Source organism: Oryctolagus cuniculus, chromosome 17, assembly GCF_051225735.1.
Source record: "Oryctolagus cuniculus isolate XC-2025 breed Fujian yellow rabbit chromosome 17, ASM5122573v1, whole genome shotgun sequence".
Lineage (NCBI taxonomy): Eukaryota > Metazoa > Chordata > Mammalia > Lagomorpha > Leporidae > Oryctolagus > Oryctolagus cuniculus.
The window spans coordinates 21,908,402-21,932,736 of NC_142883.1; the positions used below are offsets into that span (position 1 = coordinate 21,908,402).

The 24,335-nt window shown below is 59.1% G+C and overlaps 1 protein-coding gene and 1 long non-coding RNA gene across 2 annotated transcripts; one reads left to right on the forward strand and one right to left on the reverse strand.

Moving 5' to 3' along the window:
* The first annotated feature begins 4,652 nt into the window (after positions 1-4,652).
* Positions 4,653-14,343, forward strand: CCR7 (C-C motif chemokine receptor 7). The gene is made up of 3 exons (XM_002719359.6): positions 4,653-4,728; positions 9,868-9,917; positions 12,375-14,343. The coding sequence occupies exons 1-3, from the start codon at positions 4,719-4,721 to the stop codon at positions 13,449-13,451; spliced, it is 1,137 nt and encodes a 378-aa protein (XP_002719405.1). The 5' UTR covers positions 4,653-4,718; the 3' UTR covers positions 13,452-14,343.
* LOC138845951 (uncharacterized) lies at positions 8,137-23,110 on the reverse strand. Its single transcript, XR_011383268.2, has 3 exons — positions 22,976-23,110; positions 8,761-8,968; positions 8,137-8,384 (listed from the first exon to the last, which is right to left on the reverse strand). It is a non-coding gene; the product is annotated as an uncharacterized LOC138845951 (long non-coding RNA).
* Positions 23,111-24,335: the final 1,225 nt, after the last annotated feature.

Here is a 24,335-nt window from a genome sequence, read left to right on the forward strand (position 1 = left end):
CAGTGCAAGCGAACCTCTGGATCTCCTCGCATTTGGAGTCAAAGAGCCAGCCTGCAGGCTTCTGCTATGCAGCACAAGGCGACGACGGGGTCAAGAGGCCAGTGGGGCTGCTGTGTTGCTGTCCTGCCGCTGTGTCTGACCAGCCAGGATGCCGCCTCACCAACTGGCCTGGAGTCCTTACCAGCCTGCTGCCACACCTGACCCCGAAGCCGGACCAGGCCTCTCAGCAGGGGACCTCTCCAACTTCTCGCCTGGCCGTCCGCCTGGGAACTTTGAGCCTACTGCCCAGAGTGACAGCCTTCCCACGACTTTCTGCCTGTAAGTGACTGATCCGAGATCCGTCTCTGCCGAGACATGGAGCTCTGAACCCTGAACACTGACACTGTTTTTCGTGACCGTGATACGAGCCTTGAAAATGCAGCTTTTACAAATAGTGTTAGTCGGCCGGCGCCGCGGCTCACTAGGCTAATCCTCCGCCTAGCGGCGCCGGCACACCGGGTTCTAGTCCCGGTCGGGGCGCCGGATTCTGTCCCGGTTGCCCCTCTTCCAGGCCAGCCCTCTGCTGTGGCCAGGGAGTGCAGTGGAGGATGGCCCAGGTGCTTGGGCCCTGCACCCCATGGGAGACCAGGAAAAGCACCTGGCTCCTGGCTCCTGCCATCGGATCAGCGCGGCCGCGGCGGCCATTGGAGGGTGAACCAACGGCAAAGGAAGACCTTTCTCTCTGTCTCTCTCTCTCACTGTCCACTCTGCCTGTCAAAAAAAAAAAAAAAAAAAAAAAAAAAAACAAATAGTGTTAGTCATGTGTAATATAACTATGCTTTGACCCTATGTTTTGACCCTATGCAAGGTATCTGTAAATCATGCTGGAGACCTTGATGTACATATACTATGATAATTAGATAGCATTTAAAATTACTTTAACACTGTTTTCTGTGATCTATGGATTAATGAATAAGTTCAAGTAGTATTATCGATATTGAGTCCTCTAGTCATTAAGGAAATAGTGTTACTCTGATAAGTATTATAGTAAGTAAGTTAGGTAGATGATAAGTAGTTATGTTAAGCTAAGTGATTCAGTAAGTGTGTTAAGTTAGCTATAAGCTATGATAAGTGATATTATTGACATTATTGATAGTGATATCAGTGATATTGATAAGTGTGTTAAGTAATTATGTTAAGTTAGGTGATTAAGCTAAGTAGTTACATTAAGCTAAGTAGCTAAGTAGTTAAGTCATGATTAAGTAGTGATGTTAAGTTTATTAAGTGTATTAAATAGTATAGATTGATAAGTATATTGATACTGATAAGTGTACTGACCTCAATGAGCATGCTGATGAGTAGTATGATTAAAAAAAAAAAAAAAAAAAAAAAAAAAAAAAACACCCTGGTGTGTAAGCAATAAAATCTCTCATTGGAAAGTCAGTCTTGGGTCCTGGTGTTCCTTTTCCCCGTGACTGACAAGTCGTACGTCACACTTGCTACTGTCGAGCTGCGTGACAGTAGGTGCTCGCGACATCCTCCTCCTCTCTGTAACTCTGCTTTTCAAATGAATAAAATGAATCTTTAAAATAATCTTCATGGGCCGGCGCAGTGGCTCACTAGGCTAATCCTCCGCCTGCAGCGCCGGCATACCAGGTTCTAGCCCCGGTCGGGGTGCCGGATTCTGTCCTGGTTACCCCTCTTCCAGGCCAGCTCTCTGCTGTGGCCCAGGAGTGCAGTGGAGGATGGCCCAAGTCCTTGGGCCCTGCACCCCATGGGAGACCAGGAGAAGCACCTGGCTCCTGGCTTTGGATCAGTGCAGTGCGCCGGCCGCAGCACGCCAGCCACAGCGGCCATTGGAGGGTGAACCAAAGGCAAAGGAAGACCTTTCTCTCTGTCTCTCTCTTTCACTGTCCACTCTGCCTGTCAAAAATAAAATAATAATAATCTTCATGAATTTGAATTCAGTGATGATTTCAATATGACACTAAGAACGTAAGAGACAAAAGGAAAATAATTGGACTTCAAAATATAAAATGTGCTTCAAAGGCCACCATCTAGAAAGCAAAAAGACAACCCAGAGAATGGGAGAAGCTATTTATAAATATGTATAGGATAAAGGACTTGTATGCAGAATACATAAAGAACTCTTAAACAACGAAATACAATTTTTTTAATGGGGAAAGAATTCAAATAGACACTTCTCCAAACAAAATATTCAAATGATCACCAGTAGCACTAGAAAAATGCAAATGAGAACCCCTTGAGTTAACTTCACAGCCATTGGGGTGGCCAGAACCTAAAAGACGCACAATAACAAGCTTTTTGAGGATGTGGAACTCTTATATGAGCACACTGTGATGCAAGCGCAAATGGTGCGGCCACTTTGGGAAACAGGGTGACAATTCCTCAAAATGTCAAGCCTGTAGTTACCATCTGACCCAACGGTTCCACTTCTAGGCATATACCCAAGAGAGAAAAAAAAAAAGCATTAGTTAACACAAAAACTTGCAAACAAATATTCATAGCGGTATTACTCATAAGAGATAAAAAGTGAAAACAGCTCAAATGTCCAACTGATGATGGAAAACAGAACGGGGCACAGCCACACGTCAGGACGTTATTTGGCCGTGAGGAATGAAAGCCTGATACACACGACAATGTGGATGAACTTTGAAAACACACGAGTCAAAGAAGCCAGACCCAAAAGCCACATGTTGGGAAATGTCCAGAACAGGAAAGACAGTAGATCTGTGGTTTTCAGGGGCTGGAGTGGAAGAGAGATGATTGGGGGTTGTTGGGAGAAGGGAAAAGACAAATGTCCTAGCACTGATGATGGTGAGAATACACAGAAGCCATTGAAATGTACGCTTTCAGGCCGGCACCGCAGCTCACTAGGCTAATCCTCCACCTAGCGGCGCCGGCACACCGGGTTCTAGTCCCGGTCGGGGCGCCGTATTCTTTCCAGGTTGTCCCTCTTCCAGGCCAGCTCTCTGCTGTGACCCGGGAAGGCAGTGGAGGATGGCCCAAGTGCTTGGGCCCTGCACCCCATGGGAGACCAGCAGAAGCACCTGGCTCCTGGCTTCGGATCAGCGCGGTGCACTGGCCGCAGCGCTCCAGCCGTGGCGGCCATTGGAGGGTGAACGGCAAAAGGAAAACCTTTCTCTCTGTCTCTCTCTCTCACTATCCACTCTGCCTGTCAAAAAAAAAAAAAAAGAAAAGAAAAGAAAGAAATGTACGCTTTCAAAGGTGAACTTTATGGTATGCAAATTATATCGCAACAAAGCTGCCATTTAAAAGAAGAAGAAAAGAAAGAGAAAGAAAAGCCGTACATCTTGGCTTAACCCTGCCCTTCCACTTCCCATCAGCCATCAGGGCATCCCACTGGTCATACCTGCCCAGAAACCAGGAGGAACACCGTTTGGAAAAGATACACCCTGTGACCTCCAGAGCCCGCCAAGAACACGGCGAGTGATCACAGTTTCATGGTGCCTTGGCATCCACTTTAAATGGTTTTAGTTATTTGCTTTTATCTATTTGGAAGGCAAAGAGGTAGAGACAGAGAGGGAGAGCTCTTCCATTCACTGGTTCACTCCCCAGGTGCCTGCGACGGGTGCGGCTGGGCCAGGCTGAAGCCAGGAGCTTGGAATTCAGTCCAGGGCTCCCATATGCGAGGCAGAGACCCAAGTGCTTGAGTCATCACTTGCTGCCACCCATGGTGCATGTTAGCAGGAAGCCAGAATGGGAAGCAGAGGCAGGACTCGAACCCGGAGACTCCAGGATAGATTGCAGGCAGCCCCAGCAGCCCCTGAACGTCCACCCCTGGCATCCACTTCACAATGTGTCTGAGGCTCTGCCCCCTCTACACAGTTTGCCACAGGCATGGTTCTCGCTGGTGGCCACAGATGGAAACCTGGAAGCCTCGTTCCTGCCTGGCGGGCAGCTCCCCACTGCCCATCTTGGTTGAAAGTGACCGTTCAGACATTTATCCTTAAAGTGACCACTTCCCAGTCACAGCCTGGCCTCCAGGAACTAGCACCTGCTTGTTTTAAACCCCACGAATCCTGAGCTCTCTGGACTCCATGCACGCGTCTGTGTGTGTGTGTGCGTGCGTGTGCACCCGAGCTGTGAAACCCACCCCAGGAGCTAAAAATACCCTACTCTTAAACGTTGACATCGCGGTGGTCTTGTTGAAGCCTCACCTGAGACAGGTGATGTGGAGGCTGCGGAGGGGTCTCAGGGAGGTGACACAGGGGGACCCTCTCCCCTACCCAGTGGGGTCTGGGCCCCTGGTGACTCTCAGTGATCAGCTGAGCTGCTAATGAAATGAAAGGCTTCCATTGCAAACAGAGGGAAGGATGGGGCCACATCTCTCAGACTCCCCAGCACAACCTCGGGCCCTGGCATGTGACATCCATGCTAAGATCAAAAATTAGCCCCTCCTCCAGGCCAGACGCAGAGGGTGGGTGGGTGGGGCTCCCTGAATGTAAATGACCTCCTGATTCATGGTCCTGTGACCCTGGGTGGTGCTGTCACTCACTCACCTTGGGTCCCAGGAGGCCCTGAGGGCCCTGAGTGACAGCCTGAGGCTGGAGGGGAGGGGCGGGTGGGAGGGGCAGAGAAGAGGGTGGCTCCTCTCACAACTTAAAAGGGGCTCCTACCACTTCCTCTGCAGACAGGGCTGGCGGGAGGCCCCGGGCACAGCCTTCCTGTGTGGTTTCAGCTGTCCAGAGAGTGTCATGGACCTGGGTGAGTGAGTTTCCTGGGTGAGAGGGAGCAGCACCCGGGTCTGGGTCCCAGACTGACCCCAGGGGTTGGGGGTGGGGGGTGACGGCATGGGGGAGCCCCCCCACCCCAACCAGAGAACTGTGTTTGGTGGGAATGGAGAATGCCACTCTGCTGTCCCGGGGAGGGGAGCGCGCACCTACCCTTGGTGGCCTGGGGGAGGGGGCACCGCTGGCGGCAGGAGGTTCAGGGGGAAGGGGCAGCTTTCTGAGATGGTCTGGGCAGGTCTGGGCTGTGCGTTTGGCACAGGGCTGTTCTGGCTGGGGTGAGGCATGAGGCCCTCTGGGACCTGTGGGAACAGCTGTCATCAGGGAAATCCTCCGCGGAGTCCCACCTTTCTCCCTGCTCACCGCCGGTTACAGACGCTCTCCCCTTGGGGTTCCAAGGTGCAGAGAATGGTCGTGTGAATGCCAGGCCTCCGGCACGCAGAGGACCCCTCTGTATCCCATCTTGACGTGGATGGCAGGGGTCCCTGGGGAGCACGGAGGGGCTCCTGGGTGGTTCCCCCAGCTCCACACACCCCCCACCCCGCCTTTGTAAATCTCGGCAGCAGAGTCGGCGCCGGAGCCCAAAGTCGAGTTCTTAGACGGCTCCCCTCACAAGGCAGCAAAGCCCGCAGTGGCCTCAAAGCCGCAGGGGTTGGCTTAAAAAGTGAAGGTTCGCTGGGGCTGTCCTCACACCCCTCCCTGCCACACCACAGCCTCCTCACCTGGCTCTGCCCTGCTCAGCCGCCCTGAGCCGGGGTCAGGACCCCACAGGCGGCTGTGAGAGGTGAGGATGGCCGCTCCGCCCAGCCAATTCCTGGAAGACAAGGGCTGATTTTTTTTTGAAAGGCAGAGAGAGAAAGAGAGCGCTCTCATCCCCTGGTTCATTCCCCGCTAAGGGGGACCAAAGCCAGGAGCCAGGAACACCATCCAGCTCTCCCACATGGGTGCCAGGGGCCCAAGCACTGGAGCACTCACCTGCTGCCTCCGGGGTGCACAGTAGCTGGGACCCGAGGGTAGCTGGGACTCCGATATTGGATGCACAGTAGCTGGGACCCGAGGGTAGCTGGGACTCCGATATTGGATGCAGGTGCCCCAGGCTAAGAGCTGAAGCTCTGCACCTTAACAGCCGCCCTCAGGGTCTGGCCCTTGTACGTCTGCATCCCCCGGATGCCGTGGGGATGTGAGTAGTGGGAAGTGCGTGTGGATGAATGAATGAAGGGATGAATGGTGTACAGGACTCCATGTCGATTCCGGTTGTTGAAAAGTCTCCCAATGCTTGCGGCCAGACGGCCAGTTCTCCAGCCCCCTTCCCAGACCTCTGTCCCCACTGACCACAATCTGGGGGTGCGGCCAGCCCTCCCTGGGAAACACCATCCCAGGGCAGCTTTGCCCACCCAAGCCCATGCCCAGCAAGCCACATGACCCAGCACGGCTCAAGGGAAGCCAGAGCTGAGGGTGTCCCTAGACCCTGGCTTGGGGTACCAGGCTCTGGGCTCTGCTGTGGGTCCAGAGGGAGGAGGGGGCCAGATCTTGCGTCTTCATCAACTTGAGAGAGAGCTCCAACGGCCAAACCCAAAAACCCGGTTGAGGGGAAGCCGCCTTGCTCAAAACGGGCCCCGGGCCGTTGGGAGGGCGGGCGGGCAGGCGCGCCGCACAGGGCCTGCCCAGCAGCAGCGAGACGAGGGTGAGAAGGCACAGTTTCTGTGACACAAATTGAAAACTCCCGCACCGGGGCTGAGCTGGCCTCTTTCACGATCTGAATGAGCAGCCCCGGGGTGCCCTTCCCACCTTCAAGAAATGGGGCCCAGGGTCTCAAAATGCTCCAGAGCAGAGAGCCCAGGCGAACGGACCCGCGTCTCCCAGCCCAGCCACAGGCATGGCCAAGGGCCACGCTGAAGGCTCTCCAAGCCGGAGGACAGCTGTGCGCGCCTCTCTCCTCTGCAGTCAACTATCCCTGCTCAAGGAATTCCAGGTTGACCTGGAGGGAAGAGGAACGCTCAGCAGATGTGTGGCCCCAGGCAAGCGGCTCAGCCTCCCTGGACGGGAATGAAGACCACCAGGGTAGCTTGCAAGAGGCTCCGAGGGAATGATACCTAAGGACTAACGGCAGCACAGAAGAGGGGTTCGAGGCACAGCGCCCGGCCGCTGCAGCCGACACGGAGTCAACGGCTCTTGCTGTGTCTTGGTTTCTTCATGGAACTTCGTGAGGCCGAGATTACATCATCCGTGTGGACATCGGCGCCCGTGGGAGCGAATGACCAGGAGCTGAGACTCCAAGATTCAACCAGGCCCCACCCAGCCCCGCCTGGCCTCTCACACACCTTCAAGGTCCTCGACCCCTTCCCTGCCTCTTCCCTCTTCCCCCCTCCCCTGCACAAAAGAGAGCCACGCTGTGTTGGCAGGTGAGGACCAAAGGCTTGGGGTGGCCCTTGGGGGCCGGCCTACGGGCAGCCATGTCTTCCTGGGCACAGGAACTCGGGGCTGGGGAAAAGCCTCCTTCCAAACCGGAAGCTGCTCAGCTTGGAGTCCCTGGAAATTTTTTCTTCGTGATGATCCTTCCCAGAAACGCGTGATCTCAAAAGCACCCAGCACCTAGGTCAGCCACTCTTTAACCCCACCCCTACCCCGAAATTCCCGACCTCACTGGTCCACACCCAAGATGGGTTACCTTATGACTTTGTAACAGACAGGAGTGATCTGACCCAGTCCCCTCGGCCACACACCAGAATTTCCCCAAGTTCCCATTACGTGTCTTGAAAATGGCCCATTCTGGACCTGCCGGGCACCTGCACAGCCAGCGTCTCAGCACACCTGGACGGAGAAACCACCCGGCAGCCCCCGCGGTGGTGGCTCAGGGCCCGGCCGGGGCTCTGGAGGCAGAAGGGCTGCGCAGGGTAACACAGGAGCAGCTCCTGGCCTTTCTCCGGGCCTGTGCCCCGAGCTGAGGTTTCTCCTCCCCATCGACAGTCAAAGTGGCCTTTCTCCGGGGTAACTGAAAAGACCGTTCCGTGCTTCAAGAAACCTCAAGCCCTCAACGTCAAGATGAGTCAGAGGAGGGGGAGGCAGAGCACTGGACCCTGAAGAGAGCATGGGGAAGCGCTGATCCGTGGACTCCACGTGGGGGCTAATGGAGAGGCGAGAGCCGTGAGGCTGCACAGGGCCAGCCCCACCAGGACCACAAAAGCCCAGGCACGAGCCGGGGCGGGGGGAACAGCGGTAGGGCCGCGCCCAGAAACAGAAGTGCAGCCGGGAAGGCAGGCTGGCTCGCAGGGACCCTGGAGGGCCTCAGGGCCCCGCTAAGCCTTACACTCCACCGTGCTTGGGGCCAGGAGGGCTTTGAGGGATTGCGGAGGAAGGCACGGTGGGGGTTGGCATCCAAGCTATGCATTTTTTTAAGATTTATTTAATTATTTGAAAGGCAGAGTTACAGAGGCAGAGGCAGAGCAAGAATGAGAGAGAGAGAGAAAAGTCTTCTATCCGCTGGTTCATTCCCCAAATGGCCGCAACAGCCAGAGCTGCGCTGATCTAAAGCCAGGAGCCAGGAGCTTCTTCCAGGTCTCCTACGTGGATGCGGGGGCCCAAGGATCTGGGTCATCTTCCACTGTTTTCCCAGATCATAGTAGAGAGCTGGACCTGAAGTGGAGCAGCCAGGACTTGAATCGGTGCCCATATGGGTTGCTGACACGGCAGGCGGTGGCTTTACCCACTATGCCACAATGCCGGCCCCGCAAGCTATGCTTTAGAAACTCATGTCCAGCAGCAGCGTGCAGGACAATCTGCTCGAGGTGGCCTGATGTCATTGTCTGTGCTTCCTTCCCCCTTAGAAACTCCTTAGTCCGGAATCTCTCACTCCACCAGAGCGCATTAGCCCACTGCAACCTGGGTGTCATGCAGCTAACCTTCCAGCAGGTGGTGCTGTGGCCAAGGACACCGAAGCACCAGGCACATGCAGCTTCCCCAGCCCCTAGAAGATGCCCCAAACAGGGGCCCACGCATTTCCCATCCTTACCTAGACTGGAGATGCAGGGGGAGGACCGCAAGTCTTGCCTCGGCGTTCACGTGTGGCTTCACAATGACTTCACAGTGACCCTCTGCGGGCCAGGCTCTGGCTAGGAACTGAAGGTCCAGGCAGGGGAGGGTCCCTGTGGTGCTCCCAGGTGGTAGGTGAGCTGCGGCTTCCACAGCAGGCCCTCTGCCAAGTGTTCTCTCCGCTCAGCCTCGGGAGGAGATGGGTTGCAGGTCGGCCCAAGGCTCAACCACAAAACAGAACTGAGCAGCTGTCCAGGCCTTGTGCTACCCTGGGGTCTCCACCTGGACCCCACGAGAGCCGCTGACTTCCAGCACGTGTCCTTTTCCAACCTGTCCCTGCTCCCCCTCCCACCCGCCCTCAAAGGCCTTGGACCAAGGAGAGAAAATATATACGCGCACTTCAGTTCTGCACAGGAGAGCGAAGCCGTTGTGTCGGGGAATCATGTCTGCTCCGCACCTGCCACAGGGCGGCTCCCTCAGGGTTCTCTCGGGCCACCCCCACTCATCAGTGCACACCTCCTGGGCGCCTGCTCCATCCTGGGCTTGCAGGAGATGAAGAGGAAGAGGTGGCTGCCCCCCACAGGCAGGCTAAGGGGTGACTGGGGAGCCAACAGTCAGCTGCAGGAGGGTGCTGGGCCCTGTGGGTCCTGGAGCACTCGTCCGTTCACTGCTCCACGGAGATTCCATTCTCAGTCTGCCCCCGCGGGAGACCTCAGCTCCGTCCTCGTCCCCCCCACTCCCGGGGCCTCGCCTCCTCTTCCTGCAGCACATGGAGTGGGGGCTGGGGGGCTCTCAACCCACAGGTCAGGGTCTCCAGGGGTGCTCAGGGCCAGAGTGGACTTCCCAGCTTCACAGGAAGCCCGGATGGACCACGATGGGCGTGGGGAGGCCCGGGATGGAAGCCGGGCAGCGGGCCAGGTGTTCAAAGGTGCAATCTGGTTCTGATGTTCTCTCTGGGCCCACGCGGGGGCCTGGAGTGGGGGCAAAGGCTCCCAGCAGCACCGCGCCCACCCCTCCCGCCGCTCCCCTTAACAACAAAGACTTGCAGCTGCCAAGCCCTGACTTCTGCTCGTCTTGTCTCCCACAGGGAAGCCGATGAAAAGCCTGCTGGTCGTGGCACTCCTTGTGGTCTTCCAGGTGAGGATTCCCACCTGGGGAGCTCTCTGCCTCCCCAAACCACACTCCGCCAAGCCAGAGGGTGCAGGAGCCGGGGGAAAGAGGCCCGGACGCCCACCCACCTGCTGCCTGTGCCGCCCTCCGGCTGGGCAGTGGCCCTGGAGAGGCACAGATGCTTCCTGGACGTCCGTGACTCCATCAAATTAAAACCTGGGGCGGGGGAGACAGCTGTTCTCCACCCTGCCCTCTCCATTGCCAATCACCCCAGGAGTCAGCAATGTGGAGTCCGCCTGAGTTCCCAGAGAACTTGAGAAAGCAAAGGCTGGGCGGGGACCAGGTTTTGCACACAAGCGCACACATGCACACGTGTGCAGTTCCACATGTGAGGTGAACACAGATGACCTGGTTCCCATGCTATCGCCCCAAGAAGTCCCCCTCGCAAACTTCTACCACAGGCTCCCCTGGCAGGCTTTGTGAATCAGAGCCCCCGCGTCCGGCCTCCCTGTGGGATGAGGACAGGCTGGGGCCGGGGGATGCAGGGCTGGGGTTGGAGCAGGCAGGCGTTTTTGGAGGCCTGCATGCTGCGGGAGCAAAACCTCCAGCGTTCCAGGTTCAGGTTTTAGTCCCAGAAGTGGGGACGAGGAGGTGCGCCCCGGCCAGGGCTCTGATTAGAAGGAGCTGCACGGTTCCCTGTGTGGCCGGGGTGGGATGCGGGCGGCCAGGCCGGAGCCACAGGGGCGCACTTCAGAATCTGGCTCTTGCCCAGGTCCGGAGGCCAGGGGGCCAGCTCTCCAGGAGCTCAAGCCAGAGGCAGGCCCCACGCTGGGCACTGTTCCCAAAACCCCATCCCAGAGGCCCCCCACAGCTTGGGCTACAGCCCACAGCCTGGCCCCTCCCTCCTACCCCTCCACCCCCACCCCTGTCTCCAGTTCTCCGAGGGGCTGGGGTTGTGCGCTGGCGCTGGCGTGCAGGCTGGAAAGTCGGGGCGGGGAGGGGGCCAGCTGTGGCTCATTCTCCTCTTTCACTTGGGGGAGGGGGCGGGCAGGATGTGGTGGGGCTGTGGGCTGCAGAAGTTTCAAGGCGGGAGGAGGTAGAGCAGGAGCAAGGTGGGAGGAGGAGGCCAGAGCCAGCCCTGGGGGGCCGGGAGCACTCTTCCCAAGGCCGTCTGTCCAGCACCCCCAGGCTGAGGTGCCCAGCCTCCACCAGCGGCTCCCAGGCCTAATGAGGGAAAAGGGGGGTGGACGTCACTTCGTCCTCACCCGTCCCCAAGCAGGGCTCAGGGTGTGGTGGAGCTGCTGAGAGTCCAGTTCCCCCGGAGCTTCTCAAGGGGTCTTCCTGCCCCACACACAGCAGCAGGGGCCCCAGTGGGCGGCCGAGGGCCTCCTCTTTCATTGATAGAAATCGCAGCAGGCTGCTGAACCCCGCCCCCACAGACAGGCTAAAAACAGCTCCGGCAGCTGAGCCCGCTGATTGGGATCTGCTGGAAGAGACCGGAAGAGACCGGAAGAGACGTGAGGCAGGCAGGCCCAGGGGGCGGGAGCGCAGAGGGAGAGTGGGAGAAGGCGGCCCACTTCCTCCCGGGGCCACAGCTGCGAGGAGTGCCCCACGCCCCACGCCCCACGCCCCACTCCCCGGCATCGCGAGCCTGAAGTCACTTGCCACCCGTGATCACAGCGCTCTGGCCCACGCGGGGACAGCACTGCTTTGGCATCCTCCAGGGGGTCCCTGCCCCCCACAAGATGCTCCAAACAGAGTCCCATGTGTTTCCTTCCCTACTCAGGCCAGAGCGGTGACGGGCAGCAGGAGTGCTTCTAAGTCTGGCCTTGGTGTTGGTGACTGATCCCCCGTGGGCCAGGCTGTGGCTGGGAACTGGGCGGGGGGGGGGGGGGGGGGCGGCTCTCTTCTCCTTCCGCCTTGTTCCCATGGTGGATTTTCCCTCAAAAGCTAAGGTACTTTTAGACCCCCTGGGAGGCTCTGCCAGATTGTAAGGGGGAAAAGACACAACTTCCTACTCTCATGGGGTTTCCAGAGGGCAGCGTCAAACCCCCGGAGAGCCGGCACAGGGCCAGCACCCGGGCTGGGCACCTCACACCAGCTCCCAGAAGGAGCTCGGACTCGTCTCCGTTTCTCACCTGAGAACACGGAGGCTCAAAGGGAGTCGGGGCGCTTCACCAGCCACAGGCTCAGCCACCGAGTCCCTCAGCCCCTTGCCACTGATCGGTAGAATCCCACAACGTACCCTGTCACAAGAGGTAAGCCCAAGGCATGCTGGGACTGGCGAAGCAGTGATTTCAAACCAGAGAACCACCTGGAAAGTTCAGATCCCTGGGCCCCAGCCCCTGAGGCTCTGGCTCAGCAGGTGTCCAGCACAGGGAGCCATTTGCCCCACCCCGTGAGGCTGATGTGGCTGGCGGGGGACATCCTTGCTCTCGGCTGGACTTGGCCCCGCCCAGCAGCTTGTCTCCCCCTCCCCCGCAGGTGTGCCTGTGCCAGGACGAGGTGACAGATGACTACATCGGGGACAACACCACGGTGGACTACTCGCTCTTCGAGTACGTGTGCTTCAAGAAGGATGTGCGGAACTTTAAGGCTTGGTTCCTCCCCGTCATGTACTCGGCCATCTGCTTCGTGGGGCTGCTGGGCAACGGGCTGGTGGTGTTGACCTACATCTACTTCAAGAGGCTCAAGACCATGACCGACACCTACCTGCTCAACCTGGCCGTGGCCGACATCCTCTTCCTCCTGACGCTTCCCTTCTGGGCCTACAGCGCGGCCAAGTCCTGGATCTTCGGCGTCCACTTTTGCAAGCTCCTCTTCGGGATCTACAAGGTCAGCTTCTTCAGCGGCATGCTCCTGCTCCTGTGCATCAGCATCGACCGCTACGTGGCCATCGTGCAGGCCGTCTCGGCCCACCGCCACCGGGCCCGCGTGCTGCTCATCAGCAAGCTCTCCTGTGTGGCCATCTGGCTGCTGGCCGTGCTGCTGTCCACCCCGGAGCTGCTCTACAGTGGCCTTCAGAAGAGCAGCAGCGAGCAGGCCCTGCGGTGCTCCCTCATCACCCAGAACGTGGAGGCCTTGATCGTCATCCAGGTGGCCCAGATGGTGATCGGCTTCCTGGTGCCCCTGCTGGTCATGAGCTCCTGCTACCTCGTCATCATCCACACCCTGCTGCAGGCACGCAACTTCGAGCGCAACAAGGCCATCAAGGTGATCATCGCCGTGGTGGTGGTCTTCACGGTCTTCCAGCTGCCCTACAACGGGGTGGTCCTGGCCCAGACGGTGGCCAATTTCAACACCACCAGCAGCAACTGTGAGCTAAGCAAGCAGCTCAACATCGCCTACGATGTCACCTACAGCCTGGCCTGCTTCCGCTGCTGCGTCAACCCTTTCCTGTACGCCTTCATCGGCGTCAAGTTCCGCAACGACCTCTTCAAGCTCTTCAAGGAACTGGGCTGTCTCAGCCAGGAGCGGCTCCGGCAGTGGTCTTCCTGCCGGCACACCCGGCGGGCCTCGATGAGTGTGGAGGCTGAGACCACCACCACCTTCTCCCCGTAGGCGGCTCCTCTGCCTGGACCAGAGACACTCCCCCTCCCCTGGGACCCCCTGCAGTGGGGACCAGGAACAGACGCAAGGACCCACCTGGAAGCTGCTGAGGGCAAAGCAGTTCTGGCCATGACCCCAGAGCAGAAACCTGTGCCCCCAGGAAGACGGCTGACTCCCAACCCTAGCTACCTCGAACCAAGGCTGCGAAGAGAAGTGGCTGATGGACCTATGCCGGAACCAGCGAGGCTGTTGTGCCCTAAACAGAAGGCAGGAGTGAATGTCACGCAGCTACACACACCTGCAGGGGACGGGACTGGCGCGTGCTGCGGTAGTGGACCTGGGCCTGTGAGTCCTCCGAATGACTTGGAAAGAGGCTGCCCCAGACATTCCAGGGCCAAGGCCAGGTCTTCCAGAAAACCAGGCCTTGTCTCCGAGACCACTATGGTGGTAGGGAGACCTCCTGGCCTGGGGCGGGAAGTAGGGTGTGAGCTGGTGAGATGAACTCTCTCTGAATCCCTCCCTCCATCTCTCTTGCCCCACTGTCATCTATGCCAGCCGGACTGGCAGCCCCCAGGCTTCCCAGGAGCACACCCTGCCTCCGGGCGCCACCTGCCGGGGAGGGGAGGGGTCTCCTGGGGGCCTGACCTCGATTCCTCGATTCTACCCAGGGCTCTGGAGGCAGGTCCTGGCCGTGCAGGGGTGAGGGAGGCGAGGGCAGGGAGAAAGCTCGGGGACAGTGGAGGGTGACCGCCGGCCGCCAGGGGCCAGCGAGCGTCCTGTTTGTTCTTTGTCACAGAAACAGAGAATCTCTCGCCTCTGTTCTTTCAGCTCATGAAGAGAGCACGTTTTCCTCACAAATAAAAGCTTTCCCTTTTCCTTTAAAAGAAAAGGGGTGCAAACCGTCTGGGGTGAATGGCAAATAAGTGCGGTCTTGCTTGGCGATCGCCACGCCCTGCCTGACCTCAAGGACCCTGCTCTCCTGCCTCTCCGGTCTCCACCTCTCAGAGATGCACGGAGCACAGGTCACTGAGCCACCGGCAGCCTGTCCAATGACACGGGCCCAAGAGGAGGAGAGGTGGAGGGAGGGCGAGGTCAGGGCGTCGGGCTTGCGAAGGCTCTTCCAGGGCGCATGCCAACCAGAGACCCCCCTCTGAGCAGGGCTGCGGGCGGCCCGGTCCCCTCCACGGCCAGAAGCGCTGTCGGCTCTCAGCAGTGCCAGCACGCTGCTCTGGCTTGGTCTGTGGCCGTCCCCGCAGACCTCCCAGCGGGCCCAGAGAGCACGGTGCATGCTGGGGGAAGGAGTCCAGGGTGGAGGCCTTTGCTGGGTGCTCGAGAGCCCTCCACGGTGTGTGTCCTGGTCCGTTCCTGCCATTGTTACACAAGATCACAGACTGGACCATTCACAAACAAGAGAAACTTCTCTCACGGTTGTGGGTGCCAGGAAGTATGAGATCAGGGCATCTGCCACTGCCGGGCCCCGGGAGAGGCTGCTGGCCGTTGGCTTCCAAGACTGCACTTTCTTCCTCTGGAGGGGACCAACGCCAAGGCCAAGTCCTCACAGGCTGGGAGGGCTTAGCTCATTGCTGCCAGCCCTTCCATTAAGGGCATTCATTCCATTCGCAAAGACAGAGGTTCCATTTCTATTTCTATTTCTTTTTTTCTTTCTTTTTTTTTTTTTAAGATTTATATATTTACTTATGTGAAAGAGTTACAGGTGGAGATGGAAGGACAACGAGAGGAAGATAGAGGTCTTCTATCCGCTGGTTCACTCCCCTAACAGCCGCAACTGAGCCAGACCAAAGCCAGGAGCCTGGAGCTTCATCTGGGTCTCCCTTGTGGTTGGCAGGGGCCCAGGCACTGGGGACATCTTCTGCTGCTTTTCACAGGCCATTAGCTGGGAGCTGGATCAGAAGTGCAGCAGCAGGGAAACAAACCAGTGCCCACAGGGGACGCCAGCGTCGCAGGAGGTGGCTTTACCTGCTGTGCCATGACGCGGGGCCCCCAGGCTCCACTTCTACTACTGTTGCCTTGGGGTTTAAGTACCAACATGTGACTTCTGGGAGGACACATACTCGCACACGCCACAGCAGTGTGGTTGCCCACTGTGGAGGGACCGGCAGAGAGGAGCAGACGCTGCAGGGGGTCTGTGTTGCTGGTGCCCACCCACAGGTCCCCCGACTTCTCCCAGTCAGGGAGGTCGGTCCAACCCGTGACGCATGGGTGCTGCCAGATGGGGGCCCAGCGCGCCAGCAGCTCAGACCCCCGGGGAGGGGCGAGCCATGATTCCATCCATTTTCCCAAGCGCCAGGAGCCTCGTGGAAAATGCAGCCTGCCTGGTAATGACGCTCTTTCTCTCATCTTGCAACCACACGCTCGGCGGGGTGCAGTGGGCCGGAAGGGCTTTAACGCGATTTGTCAGCTGACCTCCGAGCTGGAAACAAGTGCCCCGGGAGGACTGAGCCTGGCACGGGTGTGCCGTCGGCGTTCACAGTGAGGGCATTAAACATTGAGAGGTGCAGCTGCAGCCTTGTGCGGGCGTCCCCGGGGCGGGGGGGGGGGGGGGAGCCTGCCCCAGGCCCGCGTGGGCGGGTGCGTCCTAACGAGCCTACAACGGGAAGACAGCCCTGGCTCTCTGAAGGCAAGGAATGCTACAGAGAGGTCAAGGGAAGGAAGCCAGGCCAACCGCGCAAACACGCCCCCCCTCCCCCGCTGCGGATACATTTTTCTAGAATAACTAGACATCGCCAAATATTTACAGAGGGAACAAAAGCCCCAACGAGGTTAATTCTCCAAACTGCTATGTCTCAAGTTCTCATCACAGCTTGCTGCTGGCCCACTCCCTGCTCCGTGCCCAAGGCGGCTCTCAGGCGCTTACCTACGCGATTCTCTCTCTCTCTTCTCTCTCGCTTTCTCGTCCACTTCATACAACTGCCCCCTCTCCCCAGGTCCCCAGCCCCCACGGCCCTTCCACTGCCTCCCACACCTTCTCCTTGCTGCAGCCCCAGTCCAGCCCAAGGCGTCGCCCAGCCAGGGATCTGGGGGCACCACAGGCTCTCAGAGCCCGCAGGGACCTCACGGAGCCCTGGGCCAAGCTCCAAGCCTCACTAGATGGAGGAACAACAGCCTTGCCTGCCCAGAGACACCACAGAGTGGGCAGATCGGATAAACTCGCTCTGGGAGACGCAGGGTCTGGCAGCGCTGTGGGAGGGGGGGCAGCCCTGGAGCTCTGCCACTGTGGGTCTGTCTCTACCGCTCCCAGCTGTGTGACCTTCAGCAGTTGCTCAACTGCTCTGAATCTCAGATTTCTCAGCTACAGACTGGAGAGGATTTGGGGTAAACACTTAGCTCAGTGCCCGGAAGGTTGAATGTGGCGGTGAGGAGCGTTAACCCCGCAGCCAGACTGCCTGGTTTGAACCCCACCTCCAGCCCAGGTGGGCTGGGAACTGGGGTTCTCTGTGCCTCAGTTTCCCAATCTATGCAATGGGGATATGGATAGTACCCACCTCCTAGGGCTGTTGTGAGGAGGAAGTTAGTCCAGACAGTGCTGCGGGCCCTGTCATCATCCCAGAGATGCCTAAGAAATGGTAGAGGGGAGAGCCGCTCACCGCACAGAAATAAAATTCAACTCCTGAGCCCCCTCTCCATACCCACATTTCTGAATCAAGCTGGAGAGCGGCTGTGCAATGAGGTGGTCTGGCCCCCCAGTGGAGAGGCTTGGAACAAGAAAGACCTCGCCTCCCAGGAGCCCTTGGCAAGGCCAGAGCCCCATTTCCCGGGCTCCCACCCCCGACCTGCCCCACCCCCTGGGACGTCCCTCGCACACCCCGCATCCCTGCCTGACTCACCTCTGCAGGCACCATCCCTCTTGTCCTACAGCTGTTTTTTTTTTGTTTGTTTGTTTGTTTGTTTTGACAGGCAGAGTGGACAGTGAGAGAGAGAGAGACAGAGAGAAAGGTCTTCCTTTTTGCCGTTGGTTCACCCTCCAATGGCCGCCGCTGGCCCGCTTCGTCTGGCGCACCGTGCTGATCCGATGGCAGGAGCCAGGTGCTTCTCCTGGTCTCCCATGGGGTGCAGGGCCCAGCGCCAGGTACTTGGGCCATCCTCCACTACACTCCCTGGCCACAGCAGAGAGCTGGCCTGGAAGAGAGGCAACCGGGACAGAATCCAGCACCCCGACCGGGACTAGAACCTGGTGTGCCGGCGCAGCAAGGTGGAGGATTAGCCTAGTGAGCCACGGCGCCGGCCAGACAGCCGGGTTCTTAAGGAGGATCTCCCCTCGCCCCTTACAACAGCTTCTGCCCTGGCCATTGAGTCAGGGAGAACGAATGAGACACAAAAGAAATACGGCTGCGGGTGCAAAGAACTCAGGCACCTGATCTTGGTCAGAAAGGAAGACGGCGCCTTCTCTGGAAGCCGGGATCTTGACTGCACTTCTAGGTGAGGGGTGTCTCTAACTAGAGACAAAGCAACAGCCAAGGGGTGGTGAGAGGTCAAGGTTAAGGCAAAGGAGAAGGGGGGAAGGTGCAATTCAGAGCGGGGATGAGGGGACGGCAAAGGGGCAGAGTAGGTCTAGGGAATCACACTGGGGCGGCACTTAGGGCATCTTCAGCAGGTAGATAGACGCCCCCACGTATGCGCATTCACACATACACATGCACACACGCACACAGCTTCCCCACACCTCCCAGGCTCAGGTGACCAGAGAAGGGGGCTATCCTGAAAAAGTTCCTTTAAAAAGTGGAATGAAAATACAGGTCGAAGCCGCTGCACCCACAGTGGCTGCAGCACCCCCAGTGGCCAGTCCCACAGCCCCCACCACCACCAACACCACCACCACCGTCTTGTGGTGGCCGAGACAGACTCGGGCAGAGCCTGTACCTGGCCAGAGCGCCCCAGAGTGATGAATCCCAGCTGAGCCGGCTCCAGATCAGACTCGAGAGGGTGCGAACGCCCCAGGGTCTCCTCTCTCTCTGCGCTGTGCCTGACTCAGCTCCAACTTCTCTTCCCTCCCAGTTACACACCTAGAACAGCCACGACCTCCTGTGTGCGCGGTGCATAACCCCAGGGGATTCACTGGCTGGCGATTCCATGAGTTGCAGTGACCACCGCCCACTCAGCTTGGCCTCCAGGTTCTCTTTTTGGAGTAAAAAAGCATCTCCCTGCACAAGCCGGCCTGGGCTCTGTCCTGCGTCAGCCGCCCAGCTCCCCCGCCAAGCCCTTGAGCTCCCGCCCTGAGGTCCTCTCCCATCTGACATGGTCAAGTTCAACAGATGCTGCCCAGGCTTTAACACGGTGCCTGCAGATGCCATGTTTCTGTTCACGGAAATGCACTCCAGTGGTGGGATGGCGGCCATGACCGCACGCCAACACCGGTGACGCAGCCTTCTTCTGTGGCCTGGCCTGGCCTGCGGGACCAGCTCTGCCTCCTGCCCAGGAGCGGGCCCTTCTCCCAGTGCTGGCTCTCCTGCTTCCCAGCCTTCTCTGCACGCCCCCGGGTCACCAGGCTGCCAACTGGCAGTGTGGGAGGAGAGGGAAGAACAACAGGAACCTGTGCATGGGCCGCTCAGGTTAACACAGACCGAGACCACCCTAGAGCCCTTAAATCCTTCGTGCAAAGCGGATCTCGGATATTTGTGCGAGGACATAGTTGCTCTGCCCCCAGCCTCCTTCTCAGCCACCCCACCCTCACCACACCCCTCAAGTGCCCCAAGCAGAGCTCTGGGTGCTGGGAGCGTTGGGCAGAGGCCAGCTCAGGATCCAGGTGTGTCCTGCAGGGGACTGGGGCAAGACCTGGAGGAAATGGAAGAGGGGAGAGGGGCTAATAAGTCCTGGGTACCTGTCATGTGCCAAGGACAGGGCCGGACGACCCCTCCCCACCACTGCATTCTTCTGACAGCAGGTAAGAAAGCAGGTACGGAGGGTTCGTGGACACCGCCCACAGTAACACAGCCAGAGCCACACACCGTATAAAGCAGCGCCTCTGACCACAGTCAATCCTCACTACCACCCTCGCAGAGTCCCATTGTACAGATGAGAAAACCGAGCCTCAGAGAGGTTAAGTACCTTTGCCAAAGAGGCATGGCTACCAAGTGATTCCAGCCCCTTCCAGCTGGCCTCAAGAGTCCCCGGGGCTGCCAACCACACAGCTGTTTATCCCTCGGCAAATACTTGTGGGGCCTCCACTCGGCGCCAGGCATTGCGCATCTCTCAAACCCTGCTGGGTGCAGGCCTCTGACCTGGGAGGAAGAAGAGACAAAGACACAACCCCCACGTGCGGGGGTGCGTGTGACTCCCACAGCCGGGCACCGACCAGGTTCTGGCTGGGCCCCAGGGCTTGCTCTCCCAGTCTCCCCATTGACCCCTGCTTCTCCCACAGGCTTTCAACAGGGAGGCAGGCACCCTGGCTCTGCCACAGAGCCCCTGGGGTTGCTGGACCAAAAGTCTCCTGCCACCGGCTCCAGCTCTGCTGTGCCACCGGCTCCAGCTCTGCTGTGCCCCCGGGGCCCTGCCTGGGTGGGGTCTGAGAGCCCACGCCCAGCTAGGCAGGGCCCTGGGCATGTTGATGCCTGGAAGGGGTGCAGGGTGTGTGGGTGAGGGGCTGAGGAAGCCACGCCACCCCTAGCTGTGGTTTCTGGTGGGGCCAGCGTGGCAGCAGGTGGAGGGAAGTGTTTGTCACCCTTCCAACAAAGGCAGTCAAACAAAAGCCTCCCAGGGCATGCCGGGAACAGTCAAAAGGCGCCAAAAATAAAACACACCTTTCCTTTGATAGGCGGCTGGCCTGCCCAGCCCCGCTGCCTGCTGAGGGGTTCAGAGCAAAGGGTTCCTAGTACAAGCCCAAGCTTGTTCATTAGGACTGGCGCGCGCTCGCTCTCTCTCTCTCTCTCTCCCTCACACACACACACACACACACGCACACACACACGTACCAGAGCAGCCCAGCCTCATCAACAGGCCACACAGTAGATGCACTGCACTCACACCAGAGGCACCGTTGCACACACACACACAAGCATGGCCTGCTCTCATGGCCAGCTTTCCTCGCCTCGGCTTCCTCCCCTGTGCAATGCGCTAGAACGTCCAGGTTGCAGGGCTACAGTAAGCTGAGGGGGTGCTACATTCTCCCAGCCCCTGACAGCTCCTCTCCTCACCCCTTGCTGTACGGCTTGTCTCTCCAGCTGGGTCCTCGCTCTGACTCTGGCTTCAGAAACTCCAGAGTCCCTCGTTAATGGCAGACCCTGCGCACGTGTTTCCGTCTTGTCCCCTCCTCCCCCGCCTGCCAGGTGGAGACTGTGGTTCATGGCCACCATCCACCATCCCCCCGCCTTGCCCCGCTGCCCCACCAGGCAGGACCTCAGGCTGGAATGATCTCCCCACCAGGCAGGACCTCAGGCTCGAATGATCTCCCGCCAGCCCCAACCCTCCCTACGTGAAACCGTTGCTGGCTCTGTCCCTTCCCTGAGGACTCAACACTATGCTCTGTGGTACCCCCACGCCCACCATGGGTTCACAGAGAAGGAAGTGAGGTGGGCGAGCAGCAGAGCTGGGGCTGTGGGCTTTCCTACACACAGCCCCTCTGAGACCAGACACGGAACAGCACCCACCCATCAGCACCTGCCCATCACAGCCCACGGCTGCTGGGGTGGGAGGCTGGCCGGGGCAGGAGAGGGCAGGGCAGGGGGTCTGGCGCTCCAAGTGTCACGCTGGTTTCAATCCCTGCCATCCATGTGACCTTGGCAGATGGCTTTTCTTCCCCAGGAGGGACATAGTTCCAAGTCCCGCGAGAATGACTTTGAACAGGCAGAGCTCTCGGTAGCACAGAACAATGGCGCCCTCCATAACACCATCTTACCTGATGGCTTAGGGGCCACCTTTCCCAAGCAGCGGAGGAATTACCCCCCATGACACACGAGGACAGAGGCACTTGTTTGGTCACAGAGCGAAGAGTGTGGCTTTGCTGGACCTGTGGGCAAGCTGAGCCCTGCAGGCCCCCACGGCACCCTCATCTGACCCCAGGTCAGCTTCATCCTGACTCGTGATTGGCCGGCCCAGCCCAGCACCTGGTGCATCACAGCTCAACAGATGACTGTGGGATAAATGTGCGAATGAATCTAGGGTCTGCCCACACCTTGACTCATAAGTTTCAAATCCACCCAAAATCCCCTTCGGGGAGAGCTGTCTGTCACGGCCAAGGGCAAAGGGGCCTTTTGAGACTCCAGCCTGGAAAAGCCCCAGACCCTGGGCAGACCACCCTGGGTTGCAGTGGCCATCCCGCCCCGCCCCCAAGCGCAGGGTCGCAGACTCTGACGCAGGCGCCCGCTGCAAATAGATGGCGTTTCCATGGGAACTGAAACCCCAGTTTGTTTTTCCCTCCGAGGCGCTCTGTAGTTTCCAGCACGGCCTGCGCAATGTCAGCCCCGGAGCCTCGAGGCGGGCGGGCGGCGGCCCCCAGGATGTGACCCCTTGCCAAGGCTGCTCTTCCCTCCCCCCCACCCCCGCAACAAGGGGCCTCTAGTGATCCTGGACCCCAGCCCTGGCCGCCCCTCCAAAGAGGGGGCCCAGGAGGGGGTGCAGAGCCAGAGCCAGAGCCCTTGAACCTCCCTGAGGGAGGAGGCCCGGGGGTGGGAGGCGGGGACTGGGGGGCTGAGGGGCTCACTTCCAGGAAGAAGTAGGAGGGAAGGGACAGGTCTTCGTCTGGCGGGCTGGCGGCGGGAGGGCGCCAAGGCTGTGCTCTCAGCACTTGGATCGGCAGCCTCCATTGTGTGTGCGGAGACAAGCTGGGAAATGGGGGCCCGGGGGGAGGGGAGATGGGTGGATGAGGTCCCCTGTACGGTTAGGGCAAGATGAGAGGGGGAGGGAGCCTCCCTGCTCCAGTCCCCAGCACCGTTCAGACTTAGGACCTGGGGAGGCGGTTGAGCCCTGAGTGACCAAGGTCAAGGTCAAGGCCTGACTGTTGCCTGAGTCCAGGTCCCAGCCAGTCCCTGTGGCTGCTGCTGCCGCCGCCTGCCCCAGCCCCCAGTCACCAACAGGCAACAGCATAGTTTTCAGCCCTGCAGAGGCCTTTGAACTAAACACCTTGACCTTGCTCCCCCCACCTTTCTGTGCAACAGGGACAATGACAGGAACACCCGCTCGCGCCTTCTCCAGGCGCTGTGGGCGAGGTGAGGATACGGGTGTGAAAGTGCTCACCCGCGGAGGCCGTGTTGTTGTTGTTATTATTCCCTGTGGGGACGGTCCCAGCCCTGTGTCACCCCACAGGTCTCCACGCTTCCACCCCTCGCACACGCACGCGGGGCCACTACCGGGCTCCGGCCGGCGTCCCCAGGACTCAGTGGCGCCCCCCAGAGGAAGCTTTGCATCCGGGCAGGCAACAAGGCCCCAGGCGAAGGCAAGAAATGCTGGAAGGGAACCCAGGGCAGCCAGCCGCAGTCCCCAGACCTCAGCCCTCCCACTCCAGCCCAGTGTTTGTTCAACACCGTGGCAGCTTGGCCACCTCCCCGCTGCACCTTGCGGTTAACGACAGCAGCCAAACCACTGACCTGATTTTCTGCAGAGAGAAAAGATAATAGGGCACCTCCACACTCGCATCCCCACACCCAGCGGAAACTTTCTCTGTCTTCTTGACAGGAACCCAGCCCTGAAGGGAGCTTCCTCGGCTGCGAAGCTCAGTGTTTACGTGTGGTTGGCGCAAGGCCTGGGTTCCCAGAGCCCTGGCTGCGTGGGCAGCGCCAGGGGACAGCGCCGGCAGCCTGTCTGAGTCTCTGACAGATGCCCACTTTCCACCAGGCCCTGGCACCTGCTGGGCTCGCGGGAAAGGATTAGCCAGCACTTCAACCCCGAAAGGGCTGCGAGGTCCTGGCCATGCATGTTTGTCAAATAAACCAGCATCTCTCGGCCTTGCACCTTCTCCAAACCCAGGGTCCCATGGGCCTCAGAAATGTCCTGGGGGCCCCAGATTCTGCTGCTCACAAGTGAGGAGGGACCCCTGCGAAAGTTCCTAATTGCTGGAGCTGCCTTTTGTAAAAATTTGATTATTTGAAAGGCAGAGTAGAGAGAGGTGTAGAGAGAGAGGGAGAGAGAGAGAGAGAGAGAGAGAGAGAGAGAGAGAGAGAGATCTTCCACCTGCTGGTTCATTCCCCAAATGCCCGCAACAGCCAGGGCTGGGCCAGGCTGAAGCCGGGAGTCTAGAATTCCGTCCAGCTCTCCCACATGGGATCCAAGCACGTAGGCCATCATTCTCTACCTTCTCGGGTGCATTAGCAGGGAGCTGGCTGGGAGGAACTCATATGGTACCCAGGACTCAAACCGGGGCTCCAGGAAGGGGTGCTGACAGTGGCTCAACCTGCTGTACCACACGCCGGCCTCTGCTCTCCGTGAGCCTGAGACAGCCCCACGTGGAGCAGCTGCGTGGATGATCTCTGTCCCCTGCTCCCCGACCCAGCATGTGGTGGGAGATGCAGAGGCAGAGGCAGAAGGGACTGAGGTGAGGAAGGTAGCCCTGGCTTCCCACCCCCAGGTCTCCACCCGTGACAGTGAACCAGCAGCCTCGGCAACCCCTGGCAGCCAGCAGAAAACCCAGATCCTCGGTCGCCACACAGAATGGGAAACTGCATTCCAACCAGGTCCCAGGTGATTCTCTGCCCAAGGAGGGTTGAGCTTCGCTATACCCCCCCACCGCCCCGTGCAAGCCCCCCACACACACACACACACCAGGCTCAGCCCAGGCCCAAACCTCCGAAGAGCTCCATTCTGCTGGGGGACGGCCAGCTTTGCCCCAGCACACCTACTGCCAGCCTCCACCGCCGCTGCTGTCTTCTTCTTCCAGCCGAAAGAGCCAGGAGTCGATGTGGTTGTTGTGGTCGCTACTCAGTCCCCAGTGCCCTACCTCACCCTGCCATG